Source organism: Haliotis asinina, chromosome 8 (assembly GCF_037392515.1).
Source record: "Haliotis asinina isolate JCU_RB_2024 chromosome 8, JCU_Hal_asi_v2, whole genome shotgun sequence".
In the NCBI taxonomy this organism is placed as follows: domain Eukaryota; kingdom Metazoa; phylum Mollusca; class Gastropoda; order Lepetellida; family Haliotidae; genus Haliotis; species Haliotis asinina.
In genome coordinates, this window is record NC_090287.1 from 35329316 (window position 1) to 35354714 (window position 25399).

Sequence of the window (25399 nt, forward strand, 5' to 3'; positions counted from 1 at the left end):
ACTTGCCAGCACCTCAGTGAATGGACGTACTTCCTCAGCAGTGTCAGGAATTTGTTTTACCAGATTGTACCTGTGCAACTGCTTTGTTTAGTGAGTAAGTTTAGTTTTACGCCGCGCTCACCAATATTCCAGCAATATGGCCGCGGTTTGTAAATAACGTCGCCTTCAGCAATAATCCAGCTCCGGTGGTGATGTGTAACAAATCGGGGACAGACAAACCACTATTCAATTATAAATAACAGCGATTCATGTGCTGCGAGTAGGAAGACACACAACCAACCTTATACCGGTTTGGTCAATTCACGTACTAGGACAGGTTGCTGGGACAATCGCTATCCAGGTTACACAGTTACCGGGTCTAAACGTATCCTGATCGTGCATTTCACTACATCTGCACATGGGAATTCCTGGTTAAAAATATTTGGAGAAAGTTGGTAGTAACTGAAATATGTACACCCTAGGATGAAAATTAATATGGAAATATAATATTCATACAGAGCTGATTTGTCGTCTCGGTATTCTTAAATCCATACAGAACTGACAAGTCATGTCTTAAAACAGCATGAAAGTGTTATGTCTAGAATTGAGGGGGGTATTGCACCATACAATAGTGAGTGAGTGAGTGAGTAAATGAGTTTAGCACTCAGTAATATTCCAACAATATGGCGGCAGTTATATATAACGTCGCCCTCAGCAGTAATCCAGCTCCGGTGATGATCTGTAACACTATCCAGACAAACCACTATATGATTATAAACAACATCCATGTACTCCAAGTACAGATCACACAATCAAACAATCGATTACATCACCTGCTACAACAGGCTGAGACAATCACTATACAGTATGCACAGTTTCCAGGTCTAAACGTACCCGGATTATATATTTCACTACACCTGTAGTGGGAATTCCCGGTTAAAAATATATGTAGAAAGATGGTAGTAAATTAATTACATATCTGGGACTGAGAGGGGAGTATTGCATCATGTAATACTGAGAGAGTCTAATATTACGCCGCACTCAATTCAGCAACATCCCCGCAGTATGGTGTCGATCTGTAAGTAGTCGAGTCTGGACCAGACAATCCAGCGATCAATAGCATGAGCATCGATCTATGCAGTTGGGACACGAAGGCACATGTCAACCATGTCAGCGAATCTGACCACCCGATCCCCTCTGACAACTTATGTATAATTTATTACCGTCCGCTCCCACCAGAAATATAAACAATAATGAATGTACGTAATGATTGGATATAGTATATTTAAAACGTATAATTCACTGGTCGAAGCGCTTACTTCATACATACTCTGGCACATGATCAAAGATATTTTCATTTATACATGTATAGTATTTGGAAGTACATGCTTGCCGTAAAGAATGGCATCAATGTCAACGTGAACTTGTAATAGTTCATAGTCTTGCTTCACATCAAAACCGCAGATGACAAATTTTGGACATTTCAAAAAAGAATGGGTTAGCATCTTCCACCGGAGCACTACAAATGCAAACGCTTTCCTCTCTGACAAATTAACACGAAAAAGGTCTGCATGTAGTATAGACAGAACTGCCACGTTTATTTCTGTAACGCCGTTAAATTTTAAGCAATCTTTTCACAGTACATTTATCGACAGAAGATGAAAAAAGATAGCGACTTCCTAACCTTTACTTTAATGCAGATGAAAATAGATGCAGTTAAATCAATACAGCTATAGGTAGGAAATTGAATTTTCAACATCTGTAATATATTTGGGAAGTTGATCCACCCCTGCATGAGTGTATTTCTCGCACAACGGACACATTTTAGAGACATGTATTATCAAAATGTTCTTGGGAAAAAAATAAATAACCCGACGTCCGGAAGACTTGCTAGGCTATGACGCAATTGTTCGTGACGTCACACATTGATCACATTGCTCATTTTTTTATGTTCTCAGGTGGATAGATATACTACTCTTTTCTCTATCCTAATTCTTAAAACAAATACAAACATGAAGGCAGTAGGTAATGCTAGATGATACAATCATTGCTCGGATTAACGGGTTTCCAACTACTTCATATGAATAAACTCGTATTCCACCCAAGCGAAGTCGTCTAGTTCTATGCTGGACTAGTTTCCAACCAGTCCCTCTTGTATATGTCTTGGTGATACTTATTATTGTCTGTTTCCTTTCAAAACATTATATGATCATCACCTAAAGGCTAACATTTGTTTTTAATAACCCGATTTCATCTGTCCAAACTGACCACTATTTATGTTTATATTTTATTTCTTGCATAATCATTCTCGTAAACGCGCAGTGCACATTCTACATGTATTGATGGCATACCATTTCGATTTTCCAACTTTGTGTGTATCTGTTCATTTAGACGATACTGTTTACATCTTACATCCGGTTTATTACTAATGATGATACGTGTTTATTGATCATGTGCTGTGCTATAATTGGTCACGAAACTCCAAGTTTCAGTTTCTTGACCAAATGGGCATCGACACCATTGGCTGGGGTTTTCCACAATGGCCCACGGCGTGGTCTGCGCATGCCCGTAGTTACTAAAAGTCGAACTGTAAAGCGGGACGAACTGAGACAAAACGCTTAGAAAGAACAACTGTGTGCCGCACTGAAATAACGTAAGTTGATGTTTCAAAATTTTCACCAAAGTGGCAACCAAATAACCGAACAAAGAAATTTTCAATCACTAACCAGATAGCGATATAATGTATATTATACATATTATTCACATCATTTCTCAGAAAATTTGTAGTTTAATCTCTATCACAATCTTAAAATTACACCTTCTACAAATACAATATATGGATTTTTACACTTTTTAATAAACTTGGTAAAAACAATATTTTAATATACATTATTTTTCATATTTTCTATTGGCTTGGTTGACTTTTCTATGTCAATTACTAACTGTCGTTACACACCGCAAATTGTATTATTTTTCGATAACAGACAGCCATTTGTAATTATCATCGCCAGGCACTGGAAAGCAAGTGGTTGATAGCATGAGTGTTACATATGTGTGGTGTGTAACAGTGTTGAAATCCATATATTGTATTTGTAGTAGGTTTTGAAGAATGTGACATAGAACGAGAATAATGTTTCAGCTATATAACAAACATGCCAATAACTGATGATTAATGATTAGAAGGAAGTGCAGATTTTCTGTCCCGTGGTGAAAGTGGGACTCCTTTCACGATGCAACTTTTACTAGTTAATTCTGTACTAAGGTTACCATGGATGCCTTGGAGGAAATAAAGTTAATTTAAGGATAGTTTCCTGTATGTATATACTCGCTTTCAAAATGCTATACAAACGTCGGTTCAACTGACCAATCACATTTCAGTTTCCAATGTACACATACTGGCATCTTTTAAATTAGATTATTATATAATATTATATATTATATTCTTTTATATTCTTTATTTCATATTTATAAAACGCATATATATATGCGTAAATAGGAAGCTGATGTGTGATTGGTCAGTTGAACCGTGACGTCATATCATTATTAAACAAAAACAATACGTTGTTTTCGTTGTTCGTGATGTTTTCGTTGTTCGCACATGTCGTCATTAAAACGGGAAGAGAAATTTAAAGCAGTTCCTTAGAAGACTACACTGACACATTCTTCAACAGCTTTAAATAGACTGTGTCCGCATGCAATACCGACATCTGTGAACGCTTATTTGTTTCCGTGTTCGATGCATCGACATTCACCATATTCATAACACAGTGGTGTGCTCTTCAGTAGTCGTTTGGACACAGTTTTAGCCATGGCTTCGTTGTCTTCAAAAGGGGGCGGTGGAGTAGCCAAGTTAAAGCATTCGCTCGACACGACGGAGATCCCAGTGCGATTCCTCACATGGGTGCTGCGTGTTCCCGCTAGGGTTCAGAAAGGGCAGGGTAAATTCATGGAAAAAGGCACTTCATAACCTCAAAGGGCATGTTGGTGAGGAATATTGAAAGAACAACAAAATGTATATGAAGTCAAATTGTCTTATGATTTCAGTTCTAAAGTTCGTTTTTACTCTTCTCAGTTTGTATTTTAAGATTAGAATTTTAAAAAGCATTTCAAATCTGGAAAATACACACTCGTCATGGTAAACGACTGCGATTGAGACGAAAAAGGGCAGGGCGCAAAATAAAAAAGGCAGGGCGCAAAAGTCAAAGGGCAGGGCACTGCGCCCTCCTAAATGTGCCTAGGGGCAACACTAGGTGCAGTAGTGTGAAGCCCGCTTTAGTTGTCCCCCTCCGTGATATTACTGCAGTATTCCTACAAGCGGCGTAAAGCACAACTCACTTAGTTTTACGCCGGTTGTAGCAGTATTGGTGCATTATCACGGCGGGGGACGCCAGATATAGGCTTCAGATAACATACCCATGTGGGGAATAGAACCGAGATCTTCAGCATGACGAGCAAGCGCTTAACTACTAGGCTACCTCACAACCTCAGAAAGCACGTGAAGGGATCAATGTCTTACTTCGAGACAGATGTAAGTTCATCACAGGTCAACATGTCATCAAAGAGAAAATTTGATCTTGTCACGTATCCTTGATTCATCATCACCTTAAATCTGAGTAACATGCTATATAGAGGCTTTGTGTTCACGAAAAACCACACTAACGAACTAAGTAAGTACGATCGATGCTGCAATATTTTGTACACGGGGGAGGGGAGGGGGAGGGGAGGGGGAGGGGAGGGGGAGGGGGGGAGGGGGAGTGCTAAAACTCTGCGTGAAGCAAGTCTAGATTTCCCCCAGTTCTGATTTTTTTCAATCCCATTTGGTCAATTTTACAAAGTTAACAGGAATTATTAGTTTCCTAGCATTATTCTACAGATGATCGTGTACAGAGATTACTTGCTCAGGGGCGAACGGCTTGTGCGATGAAACATGACATATAATAGGACATGTTGAGTTCCACATGTGTGTCTAAACCCTATGATCGCGGGTTCGAATCCCCGGATTCACCCTGGTTTGTTTCTTGTGTTTTGAACACCCGACCCGTTCTCGCGGGTTTCACCAAAGCGGTAAGCGTTTTACACCCAACTATCATTACCTGGGTTTTTCCTTGGATACCCCTACATATATAATGAGTTGAATTAAACTCACTTACATGTATTTCAAACTATCTAAATATACGGTAAATACGTAAACATACTGAATCACACTTTGGGCATTATCATGCCAGTTCCTTAACTTGTACAAGTAAGAAAGTAAGAAATGTGATCATTCTGAAATGCACTTCCGGGTTGCCATTGTCAGCGTGTTTTACACTGACTATGCAACTTGATCAACCCAAGTGGATTTTGCCATCCTGCACAGGAGAGCGTGTGTATGTGTCTATGTATGTACGTACGTACGTACGTACGTACGCACGCACGCACGCACGCACGCACGCACGCACGCACGCACGCACGCACGCACGCACGCACGTATGTATGCATGCATGTATGCATGTATGTATGAGAGCGTATATGCGGGTGGGTGCATGTGTGCGCGCGCGCGCGTCTGTGTGAGAGAGAGCAGGGGGACAGAGCGCTCACGTCCGCTCGCGTGTGTGCGTGCGTGCGTGCGTGCGTGTGTGGAATCCGAACTACAATAGGCTCCTTTCAAACTACAGAATCGCTAGTGAGCGTGTCAGCGTCCCACGACGGCGTGGTCCGTGGCTGACTTGGTTAACACGTCATCGGTTCCCAGCTAAGCAGATCGATGCTCATGTTGTTGATCACTGGATTGTCTGATCCAGACTCAATTATTTACAGACCGCCTCCATACGGCTGGAATATTGCCGAGTGCGGCGTAACTCACTCACTCACTCTGTTGGGTGCTTTACGCTTGCAGTGTTTGTGCGATGTTTTTCTAACTAAATTCGTTTTTGATAACATGTGCTTTATGAGCCCTAAGGGATCTTGGCGATTCAATTGTCTTAGTCTTTGTTCAAATTTGGGAGTTACGATTGTTTTTACGTTTAAATAGGTATACGAGTATGGGAACTCAGCACCGGCACTACCTGCTCATATTGCTGTAATTTCTGTTTTCATGAGAATAATACGACATGTGCTCAAACAAAAACCTTTTTGAATATTTATGTATGTATTTATTTGTTTGTACTAAGAAATCGGGCGTTCTTCTGTGTAAAACAATAATATTACCAAAGAAAATTTCAAATCACCAAAGTTGACACTTATCAAAATAAAAAACGAATATATATATATATATATATATTATATATAATTCAACACATATCTTAATTGTTTGCATTATGGTTGTGAGCTATTTTGAGAAGTCGAATTTCCACCAATTGTAAATAATTGTGTCTGATGGTTTTACTAAAAATAAACGAGAAAACTTTCAAATGTGTCATTTATGTTTGAGCAACGGGGACATTTTGTACGGCACTGAGCGAGAATTTCCGATTCATAAACCCAGGCAATATTTTAGATTAGCTGCAATGTACACTGGGATATAAAATCAACCAATCAAAACCGTTAGACTGCTTGGTAATTCCCCGAAATCTATTTATAGCATATGACTTCTGGAATTATCAGGAAGGTTGTGAGCGTATTTAGAGTACAAGTTCACCACGAGTAGTGGTCTACCACTGACTTGTCAACAATGACGACTCTCAGCGCAGGTAGGTACGAATGTAGGTCTAGTGCAACACTCAAATATGACATTTAGGAAATCACAGGGCTTGTAATGTGCGAGCAATCGTGCAATATACTCGATTTCCGTCAACTGCTCCATCAGGACGCCATATTTGTTGACAGCAATACAACGAAGAAAACGCCTGCATGGCCGAGTACAAAGTGGCGGTGCGAAACATTGGTAGGGCATGATTTAACTCAGCAGTTACTGTAAGATGCACTGTGTAATATGAAAGACGACTCTTGCATAATTTATGGATGATAAGCTTTATTTTAAGCGATTAGGTGATTGTGATAGGTGTATGTTACATATTTTCGATTTAGTTTCAGCATCAAGCTGATAGAGCTTGGGTAATTTTAATGCAAGTAATTCACGACTTTGATGTTGACAGTGGCTGCAACAGCTACTACTCGCCATGCAGGCGGTAATTGTTGCTACATGAGGTTTCAGAACTCGTATTTCAAGTTCTAAGATGGCAGTTTGTACATGTATTGACACAGAAGTCTGAATTTATGCCACATCATGCACTCATTTCTGACTTGTGCACTGTCTCTGTATGTGAACATGGTATAAATATTTTTGGATGTGCAAATGATAAATTATTTTACTGCATCTCAAGACATTTGTTAGTCGTATAAATGCATTGTAAGATGAATATGACCATAAATTATTCTTTGGGGTTTTTATTGTGCATGTATTTTTTCATTGTTTTTTTTTTCATATCATGATATTCTTCTCATCATGTACAATCCTTAGGGTTGGTACTGGTGAGGCATCCAAGAGATGATCTGATTGATTGTAATCAATGAAACATCAAACTGGAAATGTTTCTCTTGGGGTAGGATCCCACAGAATTGACATCACAGCATTATGAACATTTATTCCTGACAGTGACATGCTTGTATGATACTGTAAAAGTGCAGTAACCTGAATAAGACGCAATATCACCTGTCTACATATTCATTCAGAAACCTATAAAGCTGAAGGTTACTTCAATAAAGTCAACTGTTACCGAGGGACAGTGGGGTAGCCTAGTGATTAAAGCATTAAAGTTTGATTCCCCACATGGGTGTAATGTGTCACTGTTAAATGTGTTTCTGGTGTGCCCCACCATGATATTGCTGGAATATTGCCAACAGCGGCGCAAGGTCATACTCACTCACAGACTCAACTCATTTCAATGCTTTGAGACAGAGATAAATAGGGTAACACATGATAACATAGCTTAGAGGAAAACTCAGACCACTGTTCGTAAACGTTAAATTGTGTTGGGAGCGCTGTCATAGGACTGTGTCTTTCTTCAGATTTTAACCTGGATGACCTATCGGCTGTGCAGCTACCAAGTGGCGAGCTTGAGAGATATATTCAAGCTAACTTTGGATTACCCGAAGAACAACCAGTCCAGGCCACACAAGAAATGAATGGTTAGCATGCAGGGTTTAGAGAGTGAGTTAGGTGGCAGACTTTGTGTTCTTGCGAATAGGTGCCTGACTGAGATTGATTCCTGGATGGGACTCTAACCAACAAAAGTACTAAAGTCTATGCATGGATTTTTTTCGGACATTTTTGCATATGTTCAAACATGTGCAGTAAATCATTGCCACTATTCAACATGTTCAAGCATTTTTGAAAACTATTTGCTACCATTTCAAACTTTCGAACATACGCAGTAAAATGTTGCCTCTATTTGGCATGTTCAGACATTACCACCAAATATTTGCCACTATACCATACATTTGAACATTTGTGTTAAATCCTAGACACTATTTGACATGTTCAAACATTTGTGAAAAATATTTGCTTCTTTTCCACATGTTCAAACGTGTGCAATAAATCCTTGACACTATTCGACATGTTCTGGCATTAGCTATTATTCTTTGCCACTGTTCCACATGTTCCAACATTAGTTTTAAATGATTGCCACTGTTCCATGTGTTTAAACATAAGCCATAAATTCTTGCCACTATTCCAAGTGTTCAGACATTAGTGATATATCCTGTCCACTGTTCCACATGTTCAAATATTAGTCTTAAATTCTTGCCACATTTCCATGTGTTCAGACAGTAGTGATAAATCCTTGCCGCTATTCCACATGTTCAAACCTTGGCCATACATCCTTGCCGCTGTTCTGCTTGTTTCAGGTCAGGGTCCATCACAAGTTCAGACCTCAGTACAAGGGGGCATGATCCGTCAGGTGCAGTCACCAATGTTCTCTAGTGCTGCTCTCACCTCAGAACCAGCACCTCAACAAGCACCTGCTCGCACAAGCAACCAGCCATATATGGAAATAATTGAGCAACCCCAGTCACGGGGACTGCGGTTCCGATACGAGTGTGAGGGACGATCTGCCGGCAGCATACCAGGGGAGCACAGCTCATCCGAGAGAAAGACTTTCCCCACTATAAAGGTGAGCACCTGTTTGAGTAACACCTGGTCAAGTTACATCTTATGCTATTTTGAAGAGTTTACCTGAACTTTTGGTGTGGACATGGACATGGTTGGCGTAATGTCTAGTGCGCAAGGCTGGTGATCCAGCGACCTTGAGGTGTTGCGATTGAGCCCACCTGTCATCCTTGTGTGAAGACTCCTTCAGTATTGTCTCTACCCGGAGCGTACAGTACACAACACTGTGTACTGTAAAGAATCCACGAATATGTTGGTATATGACCAGATGGTGGCCACATTAATACATGCAAACATGGAGATTCAGGTACAGCACCATACTCTGTCCCAGTCCACTCAGCAATGAATGGGTACCTCATGCAATAACTCCACCAAGTAGTGGCTGCTAGAGGTTAATAATATGATGTACTACTGACACTGACAGCCAGTAATTGAGGGAAATAAATGCCAGCGTCTTGAGCATGTGCTAATTGTGTGGATATGTGTAGTATATAAATATCCAACTTCCAGCTAGAAAGGATCTACTGCAAAATATGCCGTAGATCTTTGTTTGGAAGAATTCTCTTGTAAGCATTTGTTCCTTGTAACCATGACAATATTTTCAAATTGACATTTTGTGTCACTTTGCTTTCAGATACGTAATTATAAGGGCCCAGCTATAGTAGTAGTTTCATGTGTGACCAAAGATCATCACCCACACTGTAAGCCGCACCCACATTCTCTTGTGGGGAAAGATTGTAAGAAAGGTGTATGCACAGTAAAGGTCAAGGACACAGACACGATAACGTAAGTTGATAATGAAGTTGGTAGAAAAAGCATTAATTTCATGTTTCATTTGTTTTGCTTAACAATAAAGGATTAAAAGGGCCCCTTTTAGTACAAGTAACAGCAGTAGCAGTTAAGAGAATTATCTCTGAAGTGTCATGTTCCTTAAATGATAGAGGTCTTTCATAACCCGTGTTTGTTTGCTCATCATAAGAGGCACCAACCGGATCGGGTGGTCAGACTTGCTGATTTGGTTGACACATGCATCATATCCCAGTTGCATAGACCAGTGCTCATGCTGTTGATCACTGTATTGTCTGGTCCAGACTTGATTATTTACAGACAGCCATCATATAGATTGCTGAGTTGGGCATAAAACAACAATCAATCAACCCTATGGACAGAGTAGCAATGGGGTAGCTTAATCATTAAAATGGGCTCGATTCCCCAACATGGGTACAGTGTGAAGCAAATTTCAGGTGTACCATTGCTAGAATATTGCTGAAAATGGCATGAAACCATACTCCCCAGGAAAAACTCAGTGTAAAACTAAATAAAAGCCACTTGCCACAGGGCAAGTGACTTTAAGAAAGTAGCTTGTCCTGACTTATTTTCCACTTGCAATGATTTTTCTGACATAGTCATGATAATGAAGTTATGAAAGAATATATCAACATCGTATATGATGTTATATTTGTCAGATTTTTTATCAAAAAGTGATACAGAGCCAAGAAAGATAACCCTACTTTATTGTCATTGCAAAATTTGATAGCTACATTTTGAGCGGATATGAAATGAAGTCCAGGGTTATTTGCAGTTTGAAACCAGAAGCAGAAATTATCTGGTAGTCCACAGACAAGTATGATACCATTATTTGATCGCCCGAAATGAAAACTGACGTGTCCTAGGCGTCGGGCGATGGGATTTTTTAACCACCCTCTCACTCACCCACTCACCCACTCACCCACTCACTCACCCACTCACCCACACACTCACTCACTCACCTACCTTATATTACAGAAGTTCACCTCCACACATTTTTCCTGTCAACATGCAAATACAAAGACTTGATGGTCTGTTTTCACCTTCTGGCCCCATTGTTGATTAGTCATGTGTCTCGCTGTTTTTCTGAGTTTTTGATCAATGTTTTCAGATTTCCTCATCTAGGCATTCAGTGTGCCAAGAAGAAGGACGTGGAAAACAGTTTAAAACTGAGAAAAGAAATTAATGTGGACCCTTTTCAGAGTGAGTAAATCAAATGTTCTAATGATGTTGACATTTTTCAGTTGTGTTAATTAACCTCCATTGGTGGCACTCTTGTCTTGCCAGGTTCTCATTTTAACCTCCACAGGCAGTTTCGTGAGCATTCTCCATAAAATCACGTGGATTTTATACAGAATTGCTTGTATCCAGGAGATATTCTGAAAAGTAGCCCTTGACACTGAATTAATACTTGTTTTGAAGGTTGAACTTTGTCTTGCTATCACTGAAAATGATTGCAAAATATCACATTTACCGAAAACATCCAGTATATATTACCGTGACTTTGGTTTGAACCAGTGATCTTTCAGTTACTGACCTGTGAAAGTCCCGGGGTAGAATAGGCCTTCAGCAACCTATGCTTGTCATAGAAGGCGACTATGCTTGTCATAACAGGTGACTAACGGGATCAGGTGGTCAAACTTGCTGACTCGGTTGGCACAGGTCATCAGTTCTCCCAATTGCGCAGATCAATGCTCACTGGATTGTCTGGTCCAGACTCAAATATTTACAGACCACCACCATATACCTTGAATATTGCTGAGTGCTGTGAAACACTAAACTCACTCACTCACTCTTCCTCTTACCAGCGTGATGGTTTTATCCACCTAGACACGTAGGATCGCTGTGAAAAAAAGAGAGTGTTGTTAGTGTGAACCACCTGTTACTCACAAATAACAGTGCTCAGATACAACATACATTACGTGTACAAGGCAATGTGTCCGCTGCCAGTTGCATCCCATTTGATTTCCACAGTAAATACTAAAATTGAAGTTATATCTGAAGTGTATCTTCGATCGGTTCAGAAGTTAAATCAAAAACCTCCTCCGTGGTTTTGTTTGAAACAGTAAGCTCATGAATTCAGAAAATTGGGTCAAGTTTGTCGGTCCTTCCCAATTTCCCTCTACTGCAGGATGAGGAGTGGGGGAAGGGGAGGTGCAGGGATCACAACCAGATGACATGAGGCATGCTTCATTGTGGTATCATTGCATGTACATGAAGTCGTTACCTTATCAAATGTGGAAATTTCAGTGTTAGATTAATAATGCATCAGTGATTGTATTTCTTGTACAAATTTTAGGCAGAGAAACGCCAGTTATCATCTTGCTTTCACATGCTGAAACACTTCTTTTCCGGTTTGCGAAAATGTGTTCCAGCTGAGTTTTAATGAATTTTGTGTTGTATTGCAGCTGGTTTCAATCATGGCACCGGTCAGATAGATCTGAATGTGGTCCGTCTGTGTTTCCAAGTCTTCCTGCCTGATGCCAGTGGAAAGATCACCAGAGTTGTCCCCCCTGTTGTGTCGCAACTCATCCATGATAAAAGTAAGGTTACTAAGTTGTTGCACATGCAACAATAAGAGATATTTGTTGAATGGGAGTATGGTTTTATTCTATTTTTAGTAATATTCCAGCAATATCATGGTATCTGACACCAGAATTGGGCTTCACACATCATAACCAGAGTGAAGAACACCTCACCTCACCTCACCTCACCTCACCTCACCTCACCTCACCTCACCTCACCTCACCTCACCTCACCATATTGCCCTGTGGTGTTCAGTCAAATGCACTCACTGTATATTTTGAGGAAAAGAAAATAATTAGGATACTCTGTGAATACCTGCTGAATAATATAATTTCTTTTCTTTTTTTCAAAGAGTCTGTCAACGAGCTGACAATATGCCGTGTTGATCGCAGTTCGGGAAAGGCAAAAGGTGGAGATGAGATCTTCCTCCTGTGTGAAAAAATTAACAAAGGTAGTGACTCTTATTGCTAGCACATCAATTAGCAATCTAGCCCACTTAGCCAGTTGAGCAAGTTTATCAATATTTGTTACGCATATGTCTTAATGTTAATTAAACAGTATCTATGTGTTTAATGCTCATTAACCAGGTCAGCATGTTTGTTATTGCAATGATGTAACATTTCAGTGTGTATACGAATGTCTGTGTTGGTTTCAGATGATATCCAAGTCCGATTCTTTAAAGACACAGCTGCTGGTTGCATGTGGGAAGATTTTGGTGATTTCGGACAGGGTGACGTGCATAGACAGGTTGGTGTGCTTTGGTTGATTGTTTTGTTCTTTAACAGAGTTCTCAGTACTCCAGCTGTATGGAGGTGGTCTGTTAATAGTCAAGCCTGGACCATACAATCCAGTGATTGGCTGGGGGGCGTGGGGTGCTGTGGTGGCACTGGTATTCAGACACAGGTGTACTAGGAAAAGGAAATTGTTCTCAGACAGGTGTTAATTATCTTTCCTTTGTGGTCTGTTTCAGTTTGCTGTCGTGTTCAAGACACCACCTTACAAAGAGGCATTCATACAGCAACCCATAGACGTGCAGATGCAGCTGAGACGACCGTCAGACAATGAGACCTCGGAATCGATTCCATTCACTTACATGCCGGAAGATCCAGGTAAGTAGTGGAATTCTTGCACTGTTCTTTGCGCTCTGCTTGAAACTGTTTTTCTACCAGCCCCGTTTCCCAAAGTTCATGTAAACCTAAAATCTCGCAGCTTTTCTCGTAGCATCCATAGTTACTGTGTTACAGTATTGGAGGTACAGTGTCTACAAGAAAACTTATGAGATTTTAGGCTTACGAAAGTATTTGTAACTTCTTTGAGGGGCATATTAGAAGTTCTTATGTAAAATGCTGAACAGTCTTTATTGATAACAGCTTCTTGTGTTTCATGAGTGTGACACTTTGATTCAGATTCTTGTACCATTGTCAGTTCATGCTTGACAAAGATACAGAAATGTGTATCAAAGCGTCACGCGCACGAAATAAAAGAAGTTGTTTTCCATTAAGCTTGTTCATTTATCCATCAAATGGTGTGCACTGGTTAATAATCAACATTGAAATATTGTAGATCCAGACAGAATTGAGGAAAAGAGGAAGCGCAAAGCAGCACACTTTGTTCAGAGCTGGGGTGGTTCAGGTAAGTCACTGACCCAATCTGCTTGCATAATATAGGCCTTGGTGTTGCAGAAAATGTGAAGTATATTTACTAAAACAGGTTAATTTCCATAATAATCGCAATTTCTGAAAATACAGTACACTGTGTTTATAACAAACTGAACTGATGGATATAACTAATTGTTCATTTTTATCCCCCGATGTTTATTTTTAGTTGAAATGCATATAACTAACTACTCTAACACAAGGTAGTGTCAGTGATCCCTTTGAGTTTGTTAAAACAATAGGTAGTTGTATCTTATACCAGTGAAGATCCAGGTTAGAACTGGCCTTCAGCAACCCATACTTGTTGTAAGAGGGACTCATGGGGTCAGGAGTCATGTGACCACGTCATTGTATCCAAATCATGTCAATTATGTTCAGACTATTGATCACTGTATTGTCTGGTCCAGACTGGATTATTTACAGGGTGCTGCCATATAGCTGGATTATTGATGAATGCTGTATTTAACAAACCCACAGACTGTAATTGCACAAGACAGCAATGAAGCGCTAACTTTCCCTAAGTTATCAAACACAGTTTACGCTGAAAGTTTTAAAAACATTATCTATTTTACATTTGGGAAAAGTATGTAGAAAAATTATTACCATGATTAATTTGCCACAGCCTATTGTCAGTACATAAACCAAATGAGGCTGCATTCTGACTTTCAAGTCACGATATACTTCTGTTCTTCAGTGAGTGAGCGAGGAAATGCCACAGTCAAAGAAGGGTTGCGGACGAAACTGAAAGCTAATCGCAGAATCAAACAGGAAGGGGAGCCAATGGTGCAAGGTAAACACAGTCAAGATGGTTGATGTTGTGTAGAATTGGGATGGATGGTGTTTATGGATGAAGTGTTGAAAAGATGCATCAATGGCTGGAGAAATTTAGACATGGTGTTGCATGGCTAGGTTGTACATGTTCCTGAAACGACATCTGCTGGCTAGCTGGTTGGTTGGTTGGTTGCATGAATGGACAGGAGAGACATGATGACCAGGAACGAATGAGAATGAATACAGTTTATGGATAAGAGACATAGGTGGGATCTCAGTATACTGTGTAGCATTGTGGACTGATTGAACTTTTGTTTATAAGGAAGTGAGTAAGCTCCATCACAATGTACAAGATGTTTGTTCACTCTTACATTATGGAACAAAGAATCTTGTATGGCTGTTTGGAATCTCGTCGTGTCTTGGAAGTAAAACACTTTGGTTGGCTTTTGTCATTTGTAAACAAATGTTCAGGAAGACAACAAAAAAACTCACACATTCCTAAGAGTAAATGAAAAAGAAAAATGTTTCTCGTGCATCACTTTTATTTGTGCGCGTAACAATTTTTTATTGCCATTTTAAAAAAATAATTTTGACTCCACTATAAGAATGAGTGCCTGTAAGAATGAGTATGACCGAATCTATCACGTGTTAATAAGTGGAAACTTCCCAATCTGTATTTCTGAGAGAAAACAAGAACAGTACTACCATGACAAGATCCACCAAGAAATATCCTTGATATGTCAAGGGTATACACTCTGATAGATCTTCGCAATGACTGTAGACAAACCAATACCGTCTCAAATCACCATGATTTTCTTCCGACTGTTTCCAGATGAACTACCCAGATACTCCTTCACCAACACCGGCGCCAGTGCAACAGCAGGGAGCATGACAGGCATGCCCACGATGAACATCCGCACAGCAGACAACACTGCTATGGGGAGCATGACCGTCTCCAACACAACATCCACGGCAGCCAACCCCCAGTTTCAGAACTTGAGGATCGACCACACGGGGAATGTAATTGACAACTCGGTTGTTCAAAACCAACAGCAACAGCAGAGCATCATGCTGCAAGGCGGCCAGATCACCATCAACCCCGATACCATCGACATGGATTTACTTCAAGCCTATCTCCAGGATGCGCAGGGAAGCAGTAGTGATGCCTTGTCCGCTGACCTGCTCGACGAAACATATGACCCAAACGTTGCAGCAATGGAGAGTGTATCAAGCAACACCCAGCCAATGAATCATCCTGGTTCCTTCGCAGCCACGCAAGAGAGTTTACAGGGGTTAAGTGAGAACTCCTGAACAACATGTAGATATTTTGTTTTATACAGTGGACTTTGTGCGCATCAACATGCATTGGTATCCATTTAATGTGAAATAAATGTGGATACAGTGTTTTATTTCTCAAACTGATTCAGATACACTGCCAGCAAGATGGATGAAATTTTAAACGTTTTGTTGACATTCAGAATCCCAGTCTTTATATGCATCCAAGGTTTTGTTGGGGGTGCTTTTGTCTTGTAAAAGGCCTGAAATCGCTGACCAGCAAGCAGATGAGATTTCCTCCTGGCCATGTTCAGATGCTAGAAAATCTATAAATGAAAAGGCTGTTTGCTGTACATGCCATGCATGAACTAAATACTGACATGGTACTTGTCTCCTTTGTAGAAACAGAATGGTAGAGCCCTCCTCTACATCCTGTAAATATGTGCTTTTTACTCCCAAGTGAAGCCTTGCAAAGATTTTTATACAAATGCTTTTCAACATTGTCGAAGATTTGTACATACAATTCAGAAATCATTTACAAACGTGTTTTTAAAATATGTCTGTGCTTTTGTTTGTCTGTTGTACAGTGTTCGGAATTAAGAAGGGAGTCGTTATTGAAAGTTTGAGAATCAGTGAGTCCTATGGGTACAATCCTATTGTGGCCCTCTTAACTGCCCCTCTTAATTACAAACTCAGTAGACATGTTTCTCTTCTATATCAAGCGTGATTGTTTCGGGCTTTAAGCCCACTGTATTAATTTGGCTGTTACTTTAGCATTGTTACAAGACTGTTGCATTGTATATGGATGAACTGGTCTATGGTAGAACTAAGTGTGCTGATTTTGTGGACTGTTCATTAAGTGCTATGATATCATGAATATATCAGTGTTTGTTTACCTTACATCATGTTTATGTTCATCACTGAATCATGCTGAAAGTGCCATCTTTCTTACAGCATTGAGAGTTCCTACAATACTGGGTCTTGATTCACAAAGCGTTCATATCTCTACGCCTATTACAAAACTATACAGTTATGATAGGTCGTAGCATTACAAGCGTTCATTGGATTAGGACCCTGGAGCAGGATGCTATTTGTTTATGTATCAAATGTTCGAGGTGATATGACTCCCAGTATGATTGATATTGGGTTTTTAACTGATACCATACCCCCCAGTGTGAAGATCTGACAAATCCTCCCAGGGAGTCAAGTGAGATGAACTCTATGATCAGGCTGTTACTCTTCACTCATTTATTCAATGAATTGAACGGTTTCCCTTCAGTTGGTTATTTGCTATCATTACTACTGAATATTTGCGAATATTTCCAAAAAAGTGTTTTAATTTGAATTTGGATGTTATTTATCAAAATAGGATATGCAAAATGCAATTTTTTAAACCAGGCTGAATAATAGCTCTCATGTATTCATTTTGTCAGTAATGAGTTCCCTGGATGCTCTCATGATAGATTTATGTCTCATGACATAGCTGAAAATTGTTCTGATTGTTTAACTTAATGACCCTTGTATTCATTACCCACTAATCATGATGTGTATCTTATTCCCGTCATAGTGGATTACAGCCCTCGATTTCTGTATCTCGGTATCACAAGAACACCGACTCGTCTGATAGTGTTTAAAATTCCTTGTCACTCATCTCCATAGAAGGCAGTGGTGTAACCGAGTGGCTAAAGTATTCGCCGGGTTCGAGTTCCTACATGGGTACAATGTGTGAAGACCATTTCTGCTGTCCCTGCTGATTTTGCTGGAATATTGCTAAAAGCAGCATAAAACCATACCCACTCATTTATCTCCATGGCACCTGTATCAGATAGGCTGTGCTTGGGTCAGTGCATGTTTTCTTATACTTGTAAATTTTGATAACAAAATGAAACCAAATGTTTCTGATTGGCTTGAGAACCGAAAAACACTTCATGGCAAACCTCACCATCAAATGCCAAACTCCTATTTATTTGTCAGTTTTTCATTCATACTGTGGCAGTATGGGATTTGATTTCAGTGGATTGTATATATTCTAAGATTGTTTCCAGATAGCATCATGACAATTCCTCAAGACATTAGAGGATCTAGAGATTTCTGATTGATTAGAGAAAAAAGTTCTGTGATGAAGACAAACTGGTGTCATACTTCGTGAATCTCTTTGTTTATGTAAAACATTACATATGTTTTATTTACTAGACATATGCAGGAGGTGTGCACTTTATAATAGTGTGTGGTCTTTAGCTGCCTATCAGAATAAAGCATTTATGGAGATATATTTGTATTGGATGTGCTTGACGATCTATCATGACTACTAGAACACAACAGTGCTTGCTGCCATATTTGTTACAGACTGAGGTCAACAAATGTTTTGTCTGGCTTTTCCATTTGAATTCATATGAGGAAATGAAGTTATGTAATATTATTCCCATCAACACCATGATCATGTCCTTATGATCATCATCTTGAAATGTGCAGGTAATGTGCTTTTAAAGTGCAAACAATACTTCCTGCTGTTGCCTTGAAAAAAACTTTGCATTTGTCAGAATGGTCCGTATTTAAGGAATGCCCAAACTAGACTGCCATGTTTGATGACAAGCCGTGATATAACTGAGGTGAGTTCTGACTGGCATTGATGCCAATGCTATGTACACAGTCACTCTTGAATAATCAAGTTAGGCTAGTCAAAATGGTTTGGTACCTTGAGCACTGAACCCATATTTCCTGTGTTTGGGCATTTCCATTTTTTTAAGGTGTAAAAGAATCCTAGGTAAACATTTTGTGAGCTGGGTACTTAAGACTTTAAAACACCAGGGCCATATGAAATAAATCATTGTGTGAAACAGTGATTCACAAGGTCATGGCTACCCCAACCAGACATGGCTGCTATATTCTAAGTACAAGTGTACCAATTCAGCAAACATTCATCTTGAGGTCATATATCAATCATGTATCAAAATGACTGTACCATATGTTTTCCTGCTGGTATGTGTTTCAAAACACTGCATGAAATTTTGGAATATATTTAAAGGATAGATTTATATGTCACAGTGACGGTCAACAAGGAGATAAATGAAAATTGTGGTAATGCATCGCCGTTGTGTTACAGTACATACACGGGGCCTATGTACTGTGATATCTTTGGTTTTGATTCATGTTCAGATAGCCGCTCAATGCAGAGTTGTGTTCTGTGTACTTGAAATGGGATCAAGTCACTAGTAATTGACTCTTGTCACCAGCTGTCTCATATAGAACTGAGAAAACCTGTAAGCATTAAGATTTCTTTATCCCATTTCAACTGGAATTGTGGTTGAAATGTTCACTTGTCATGCAGAAGGCCTGGGTTCGATTCCCAACATGGGTACAATGTACAAAGCCCATTTCTGGTATCCCGTGCATGATATTGCTGGAGTTTTGCTGAAAGCGGCATAAAATCATACTTTAATTTTACTTTATTTAGTAAAACTTCTTTCCCAGCTAAGTGATCAAAGTGTATTCATTAGGGTAGGTTATATGTATTGAGATTGCAGCTGTGAATGTAGATACATACACTATCCAAACATTGAGTGTATTTGAGAAGTAATTGATTTCAGGGCGAAAAGAGAAATTCTGTTTGTGATAAGAGAAAAGATGGTGACGTCCCTACAAACATAAAGTTATGATGGCTCATGGATCAGCTGAATATGATAGACCATACTCAGTATTTAAAATGCAAATGCAATAAAACATTGAGTTCATTTCTCTCTCATGGTGATGTTGCCTATCTCTGTAATGCAGAAGAAATCTTTCATACATTTTTGCTTGTGGAGGTTGTTTATGAAATCAAGAAACCAAATTTTCCATTGATTAATGTTGGAGCATTTAGGGCAGGTTGGAAAATGTTAGTTTCACAGTGGAAATGTTGATTTAAGGTTTATTCATAGCCGTTACATTTTGTTATGTATTCTTGAACCATGTATATATGATGTGATATATGCTTCATCATTGTTTTCCAGCTTGTAGTCAATACATAATTATGAAACATTATTTTTCTCTTTCATATATGTATCCTTAAAGCACATTCTCATTATATTCATATTTATCAGAGAATCATGAAGTGGTCATTTCATTCAGTTCATTACACGCTATGTAATAAGTATTAGTTCATGAAACACTAATTAATAAATATTTTTGTTTCTATATTTCTTGTTTGTCATACTTCTGTTAATGTTCAGTGCAGGAATTAAATATTTAAAGGTCTTCATGGAGTGCTGTCAGAAGACTTAAACTTATCATGTTACAGGTAGCATGAATATGTCTCAAGGTCATTATTCTTTCAAACGTACCGCGAGATTGAGTTTAGTTTTACACAATTCCAGCAACGTCATGGCGAGGGGCACCAGAAGTGGGCTTCACACACTGTACCCAGGTTGGAATTGAAATTGAGTCTTCTGCATGATGAATGAGCACTTTAGCCACTGGGCTAATCCATCTCTCCCCATGGCAATCAAAGTTCTGACTGAAACAGTGAATCTGTGTAATTGAATGAACATGTCTGTGAAACCCTTGACTTCTTCTACATCCCAATGCCTATGGACAGTTTACATTGGGAACATTAACAATTTATGGCTCGGAGGGGGGATAAATTTTGTACCCATTTGTTAGTGGGGAGGGATGTTGGCAATTCTGGTCATGAAAATATTAAAAAATCATAGAAAAGATAATTCACAATGAACGCAAGCACGCACACAGACAGAGCCATAAATTATGAACGGTCCCAAAAGGTCACGGTCACTGATTTTGACCTGATTTATTCTGTTTAAACTTTGATTGAATTGGGTAGCAACGGACAAGTGAAGTGGCACTTGAATATTAATTTAAATAAAATATTTTTGTTCATCTGTCAGAATATCAAACATGAACCTCCAGCATCCTCAGTCATCAAAATCAATCCAAGCCTGGGTATGGTTCCACATCCACTAATATTGTATACTGAACAGCTAAAGAAACACAACTGTGGTCTTGTGGTCACAACTTGTGTTTCTTTTGCTGTTCAGTATAGGTACATCAGGGTGTGTCGGTACAAAGCTAGAGGAAAGCCGTGTTTTAATAGAACATAATACAGATAATAAATGATGCAGATATCATTCGATATTCCTCCTACTAGGCATCTGTGCACTGCTGGTTAACCAGAAGCACATTTCAACAGACATTTCCAACAAATCTGGACATTCCTTTGAAAAACATTTGCCATAAAATGAGTACAGTGGAAGCTGTCTATTTCGGACTCGACTGGGACCGACTATTGTGTCCGAATTGGACTGGTGAGAGTCAAGAGTTAGCTCCCTTGACCAGGAGATACGCATGCACAGTATTAGTTAGCTTATATGTAATGATAACTCAGTTAACTTCTGCCGGGACTGACAATTCGGTCCGAATTATATAGAAAACCGAGTTACTTAGGGTCTGAGTAAGACAGCTTCCACTGTATGTGCTGAGCGAGTATGTCAGTTTTACATGATTACATATCAAGTTACAATATGAACAATATTGCATTAATAATGATTTTATTATAAAAGCTTTTAAAATAATGTGATTAAAATACTTATAATACAATGTACGTTGAATAAAATATTCAGACTGTATAATGGTTAGTCTAAAAAATTACAATTTTTAGACAAAAATCTCATAAACAAACAACAGCAGCATTTGTAAATTGGCACATAAGGCCATGGCAATTGAATCAAAACATATTCTCAACAAGAAACATTTCATGTTTGTAGAAAACAAGCTTCAGTCACAACCACTTACACATCATGACACCATCTGTCAGAAATCTAGCCCATCTCAGGCAGTCGGACAGTCTTTATCTAATACACTGGTTTAACATATTATGGTCTTGATGGTCATCTGCCAAGTATTTCCCTAAAATGGTCCCTCATATGGTCCATGAAAAAAAGAAATCTTATTTGAAATCTTGTTTGACAGTCAAACATAAGGTACCATGGCAGTCAAAGAAGAAACCATTCTAGGAGCCATGGCAGTCAAACATAATGTACCACACTAGGAACCATGGCAGTCAAACATAAGGTAACACTCTAGGAACCATGACAGTCAAACATAATGTAGCACACTAGGAACCATGGCAGTCAAACATAAGGTAATGTATTCAAACATGATGCCATGAGAGAGAAAACGATTACTTCAAGACACAGATGGGGTGGGACAGGCTGATGAAGCCATATTGTCAGCCAACATTAAAACTACAAAATCACTAGTGTTTTTCCTCAAAGTCAGCAGCCCACAAGCAGTTGAACAAAAACAAAACACAGACTGCAACAAAAGTACAGTTTGTAATTAGGCAATTTGTGACGTAAATTTGTGTAAGAACATGATAACCACCAAGATGATAATGCTACAATATGTTCACATTTAACAAAGCCGATCACTAACACAATGTCAAGATGTGGACAGGCTTAGTAAGCATCCATATTTCCCCTATTTGGATATTGGGATGACAGACTATGACTAATTAGATACATACGCTTATACTTTTACATGAAAGTAGAACCATACACATTCATACATTATATACACAAAATTGTAGTCTCATGCAAATCAGATCGACAAGCATCAACTTGGAGCAACACACAGGATAAAATCCACACAGTCGCTAAGTGAATTTGTTTCTCTTACTATACATAGTGATCAGCAGTGAAACCAACAACAAGGATTGAAAATGTTAACATAAATCGTATATTTATACATACTGTACAGCAAAAGAAATGCAACTGTTTTTGTCAAGGTTTTGAATAGAAGGCATAAACATGAACGCGTACTTTAATGATATTTCATTTTTTTTAAACTTGCAATTCTTTTGCTGTTGGTATACTTATCCTATCTCACAGCTGCACCTCTCTCTCCTGATTCGACTCTGAAACTTTTCCCTCAAGCCTCCTCGTCCAATAGACCCGTGAAGGTCCCGGGGTAGAATAGGCCTTCAGCAACCCATGCTTGCCATAAAAGGCAACTCAGCTTGTCGTAAGAGGCGACTAACGGGATCGGGTGGTCAGACTCGCTGACTTGGCTGACACATGTCATCGGTTCCCAATTGCGCAGATCGATGCTCATGTTGTTGATCACTGGATTGTCTGGTCCAGACTCGATTATTTACAGACTGCCGCAATATAGCTGTAATATTGCTGAGTGATGCGTAAAACTAAACTCACTCACTCACTCCTTGTCCAATAACCTCCTTGTCCAGTAACCCATGCACTCCTCTTATAGGACAGTTTAGCCAGTCTCAAAAAGCCATGCAGTATGCTCCACTAACTGCCCACGTGACCACCACATCATTCTCTCCCTTGTCACACCTCTGGTTTATTATTATCATTTACTCATATCATTAATACATGGGTATTTGTGTATCACTATAGTCTATCTCATGCTCATGCTCATGCTCGTGCTCGTGCTTGTCTGGGGACATAGGTTTTCAACTGTTATCATGGGAATGCCTGAATCTTCGTTGAGGAAAAATAATTCTGTGCGCAATGCAACACAAATTTTTCAGTTCCCTCCTCCGGTGCCTAAATATCACAAATGACCTTCACCTTCTCGGAATCTGGTACATAACCATGGAACTCATGGAAATACATCTATTGGGTATCCATTTACTGTTGGGTAAACAGAGGTCCATTTTGACAGACATTTCCAACAAATCATGAATATTTACACAGACCTCTCGAAAGATATCCTCAAGTATATGCATGGAGATCATTAAAATGGCAGGTCTGCATGGGTGTGAGTCATTTCAAACATCAGACATCAAATTACATCACGAACATGTGATGTGATTGGAAACTAATCACATCATATGCACCCCACAAACAGTGGCCAACACCATCAATTTCTACACACACCATATATGGGCAGGGGGTAGCCCAGTGATTAAGCGTTTGCTCATCATGCCATGTGCCTGGGTTTGATTCACAGGCTAAAGCCCATCTCCAAAAGCAGTTCACACCCTCACTCACTCATTTAGGCCCCGAAAAAAACTTAAATCTGAGTTTTGACTCAAGGTAAAGTTTTCACCCAGTTTGGGATCAGCAGGAAAATGCATTTTCCATAATAAACTCAAATGGATAATAAACTCAAACTTAGCAGACAATTTGAGTTAGGCTGACGGGCAACTTTAGTTGTGTGGGCTACTTTTATTCTAAAAATGCAGTTGTTTTCTACTTGTTTTTAGAACTGCGACTGAGTTAGAAACTCAGCTGTTTCAAATTGTCAAACAGGTTCTGGCCCTGATTTCTTCAAACAGATTTAAGTTTTACTCAAATTTCAAATTGAGTTTGACAATTAGCTAAATTTGTAACTCATATGCATTTTTGAAATAAAAAATGCCAAAAAAACTCAAGTAATTTATCCACAGAACTCATATTATCTATTATGTAAACATCCATTTCAGACCATTCTGGGAATCCCTTTTCCTGTGTTTTCTCAAATTTGAGTAGAAACTACTTTTCATTTAAGTCAAAACTCAAGAAATTGGGGCAGATAATGTAATCTTACACAGCATTATGGTTGACTGTTATTATGACAATGAATCTGATTGTCAGTACCAGAATTATGATGTGTCTTGATTGTTGGTAGATCCCATTGACAAGAAGGGACTGAGAAAATGAAAGACTATCCTATGATACTAATGATCAATGATCTGAGCACACCTACGAATTTCTATGTTTACTCCATACACAGTACCCTGTTCAATACCTCTAAACTATGGGTGAGGATATTAAAAAGTCATTTTCACAGCAAATCCTATTCAGATATACTTGTTGCTGAAGGGGTTTTGGTCTTTTGCAAATGATGGTCGGAAGATTTGATGACTCTTTAGATCTTCTGGGATTGTTTGGCAGCCCATTCCCAGACCACACTCCACAGAATCTTTCTCTGCTTCTCATTAAGATGGATGATATCAAGCACACAGGATGTGCTAGATTTTATCCTCCTGTTATGGGTCTTCAAATGGTTAAGAACATCTGTTGTTTCCTCGATTATTGCATGAACAATCATAAAACATGTCACTAATCTATTACAGTTAACGCACTTAAAATTCAACCTACCGTACGAGTGTTTTCAACATCTCTGTAACATAACTTAACTTATCATAGCGAGAATAAAAGCTGATGTCTAAAAATGTATGGCATCCGAAAACCAACGATACACAACTTTAAACACACTTAAGGATTAGTGTTTCATTTCTTGCTATCCCATATTCCCATACTATTATGGATATGACTTGATCACATATGACGAAATCTAC

At 39.1% G+C, this 25399-nt stretch overlaps 1 protein-coding gene across 1 annotated transcript; it reads left to right on the forward strand.

Annotated features, from left to right (window-relative positions):
• Nucleotides 1–6557: 6557 nt before the first annotated feature.
• LOC137294803 (putative transcription factor p65 homolog) lies at nucleotides 6558–20274 on the forward strand. Its single transcript, XM_067825919.1, has 12 exons — nucleotides 6558–6650; nucleotides 7969–8088; nucleotides 8806–9071; nucleotides 9702–9853; nucleotides 10986–11077; nucleotides 12283–12417; nucleotides 12753–12851; nucleotides 13056–13147; nucleotides 13371–13509; nucleotides 13964–14032; nucleotides 14750–14845; nucleotides 15659–20274. The coding sequence occupies exons 1-12, from the start codon at nucleotides 6632–6634 to the stop codon at nucleotides 16135–16137; spliced, it is 1758 nt and encodes a 585-aa protein (XP_067682020.1). The 5' UTR covers nucleotides 6558–6631; the 3' UTR covers nucleotides 16138–20274.
• Nucleotides 20275–25399: the final 5125 nt, after the last annotated feature.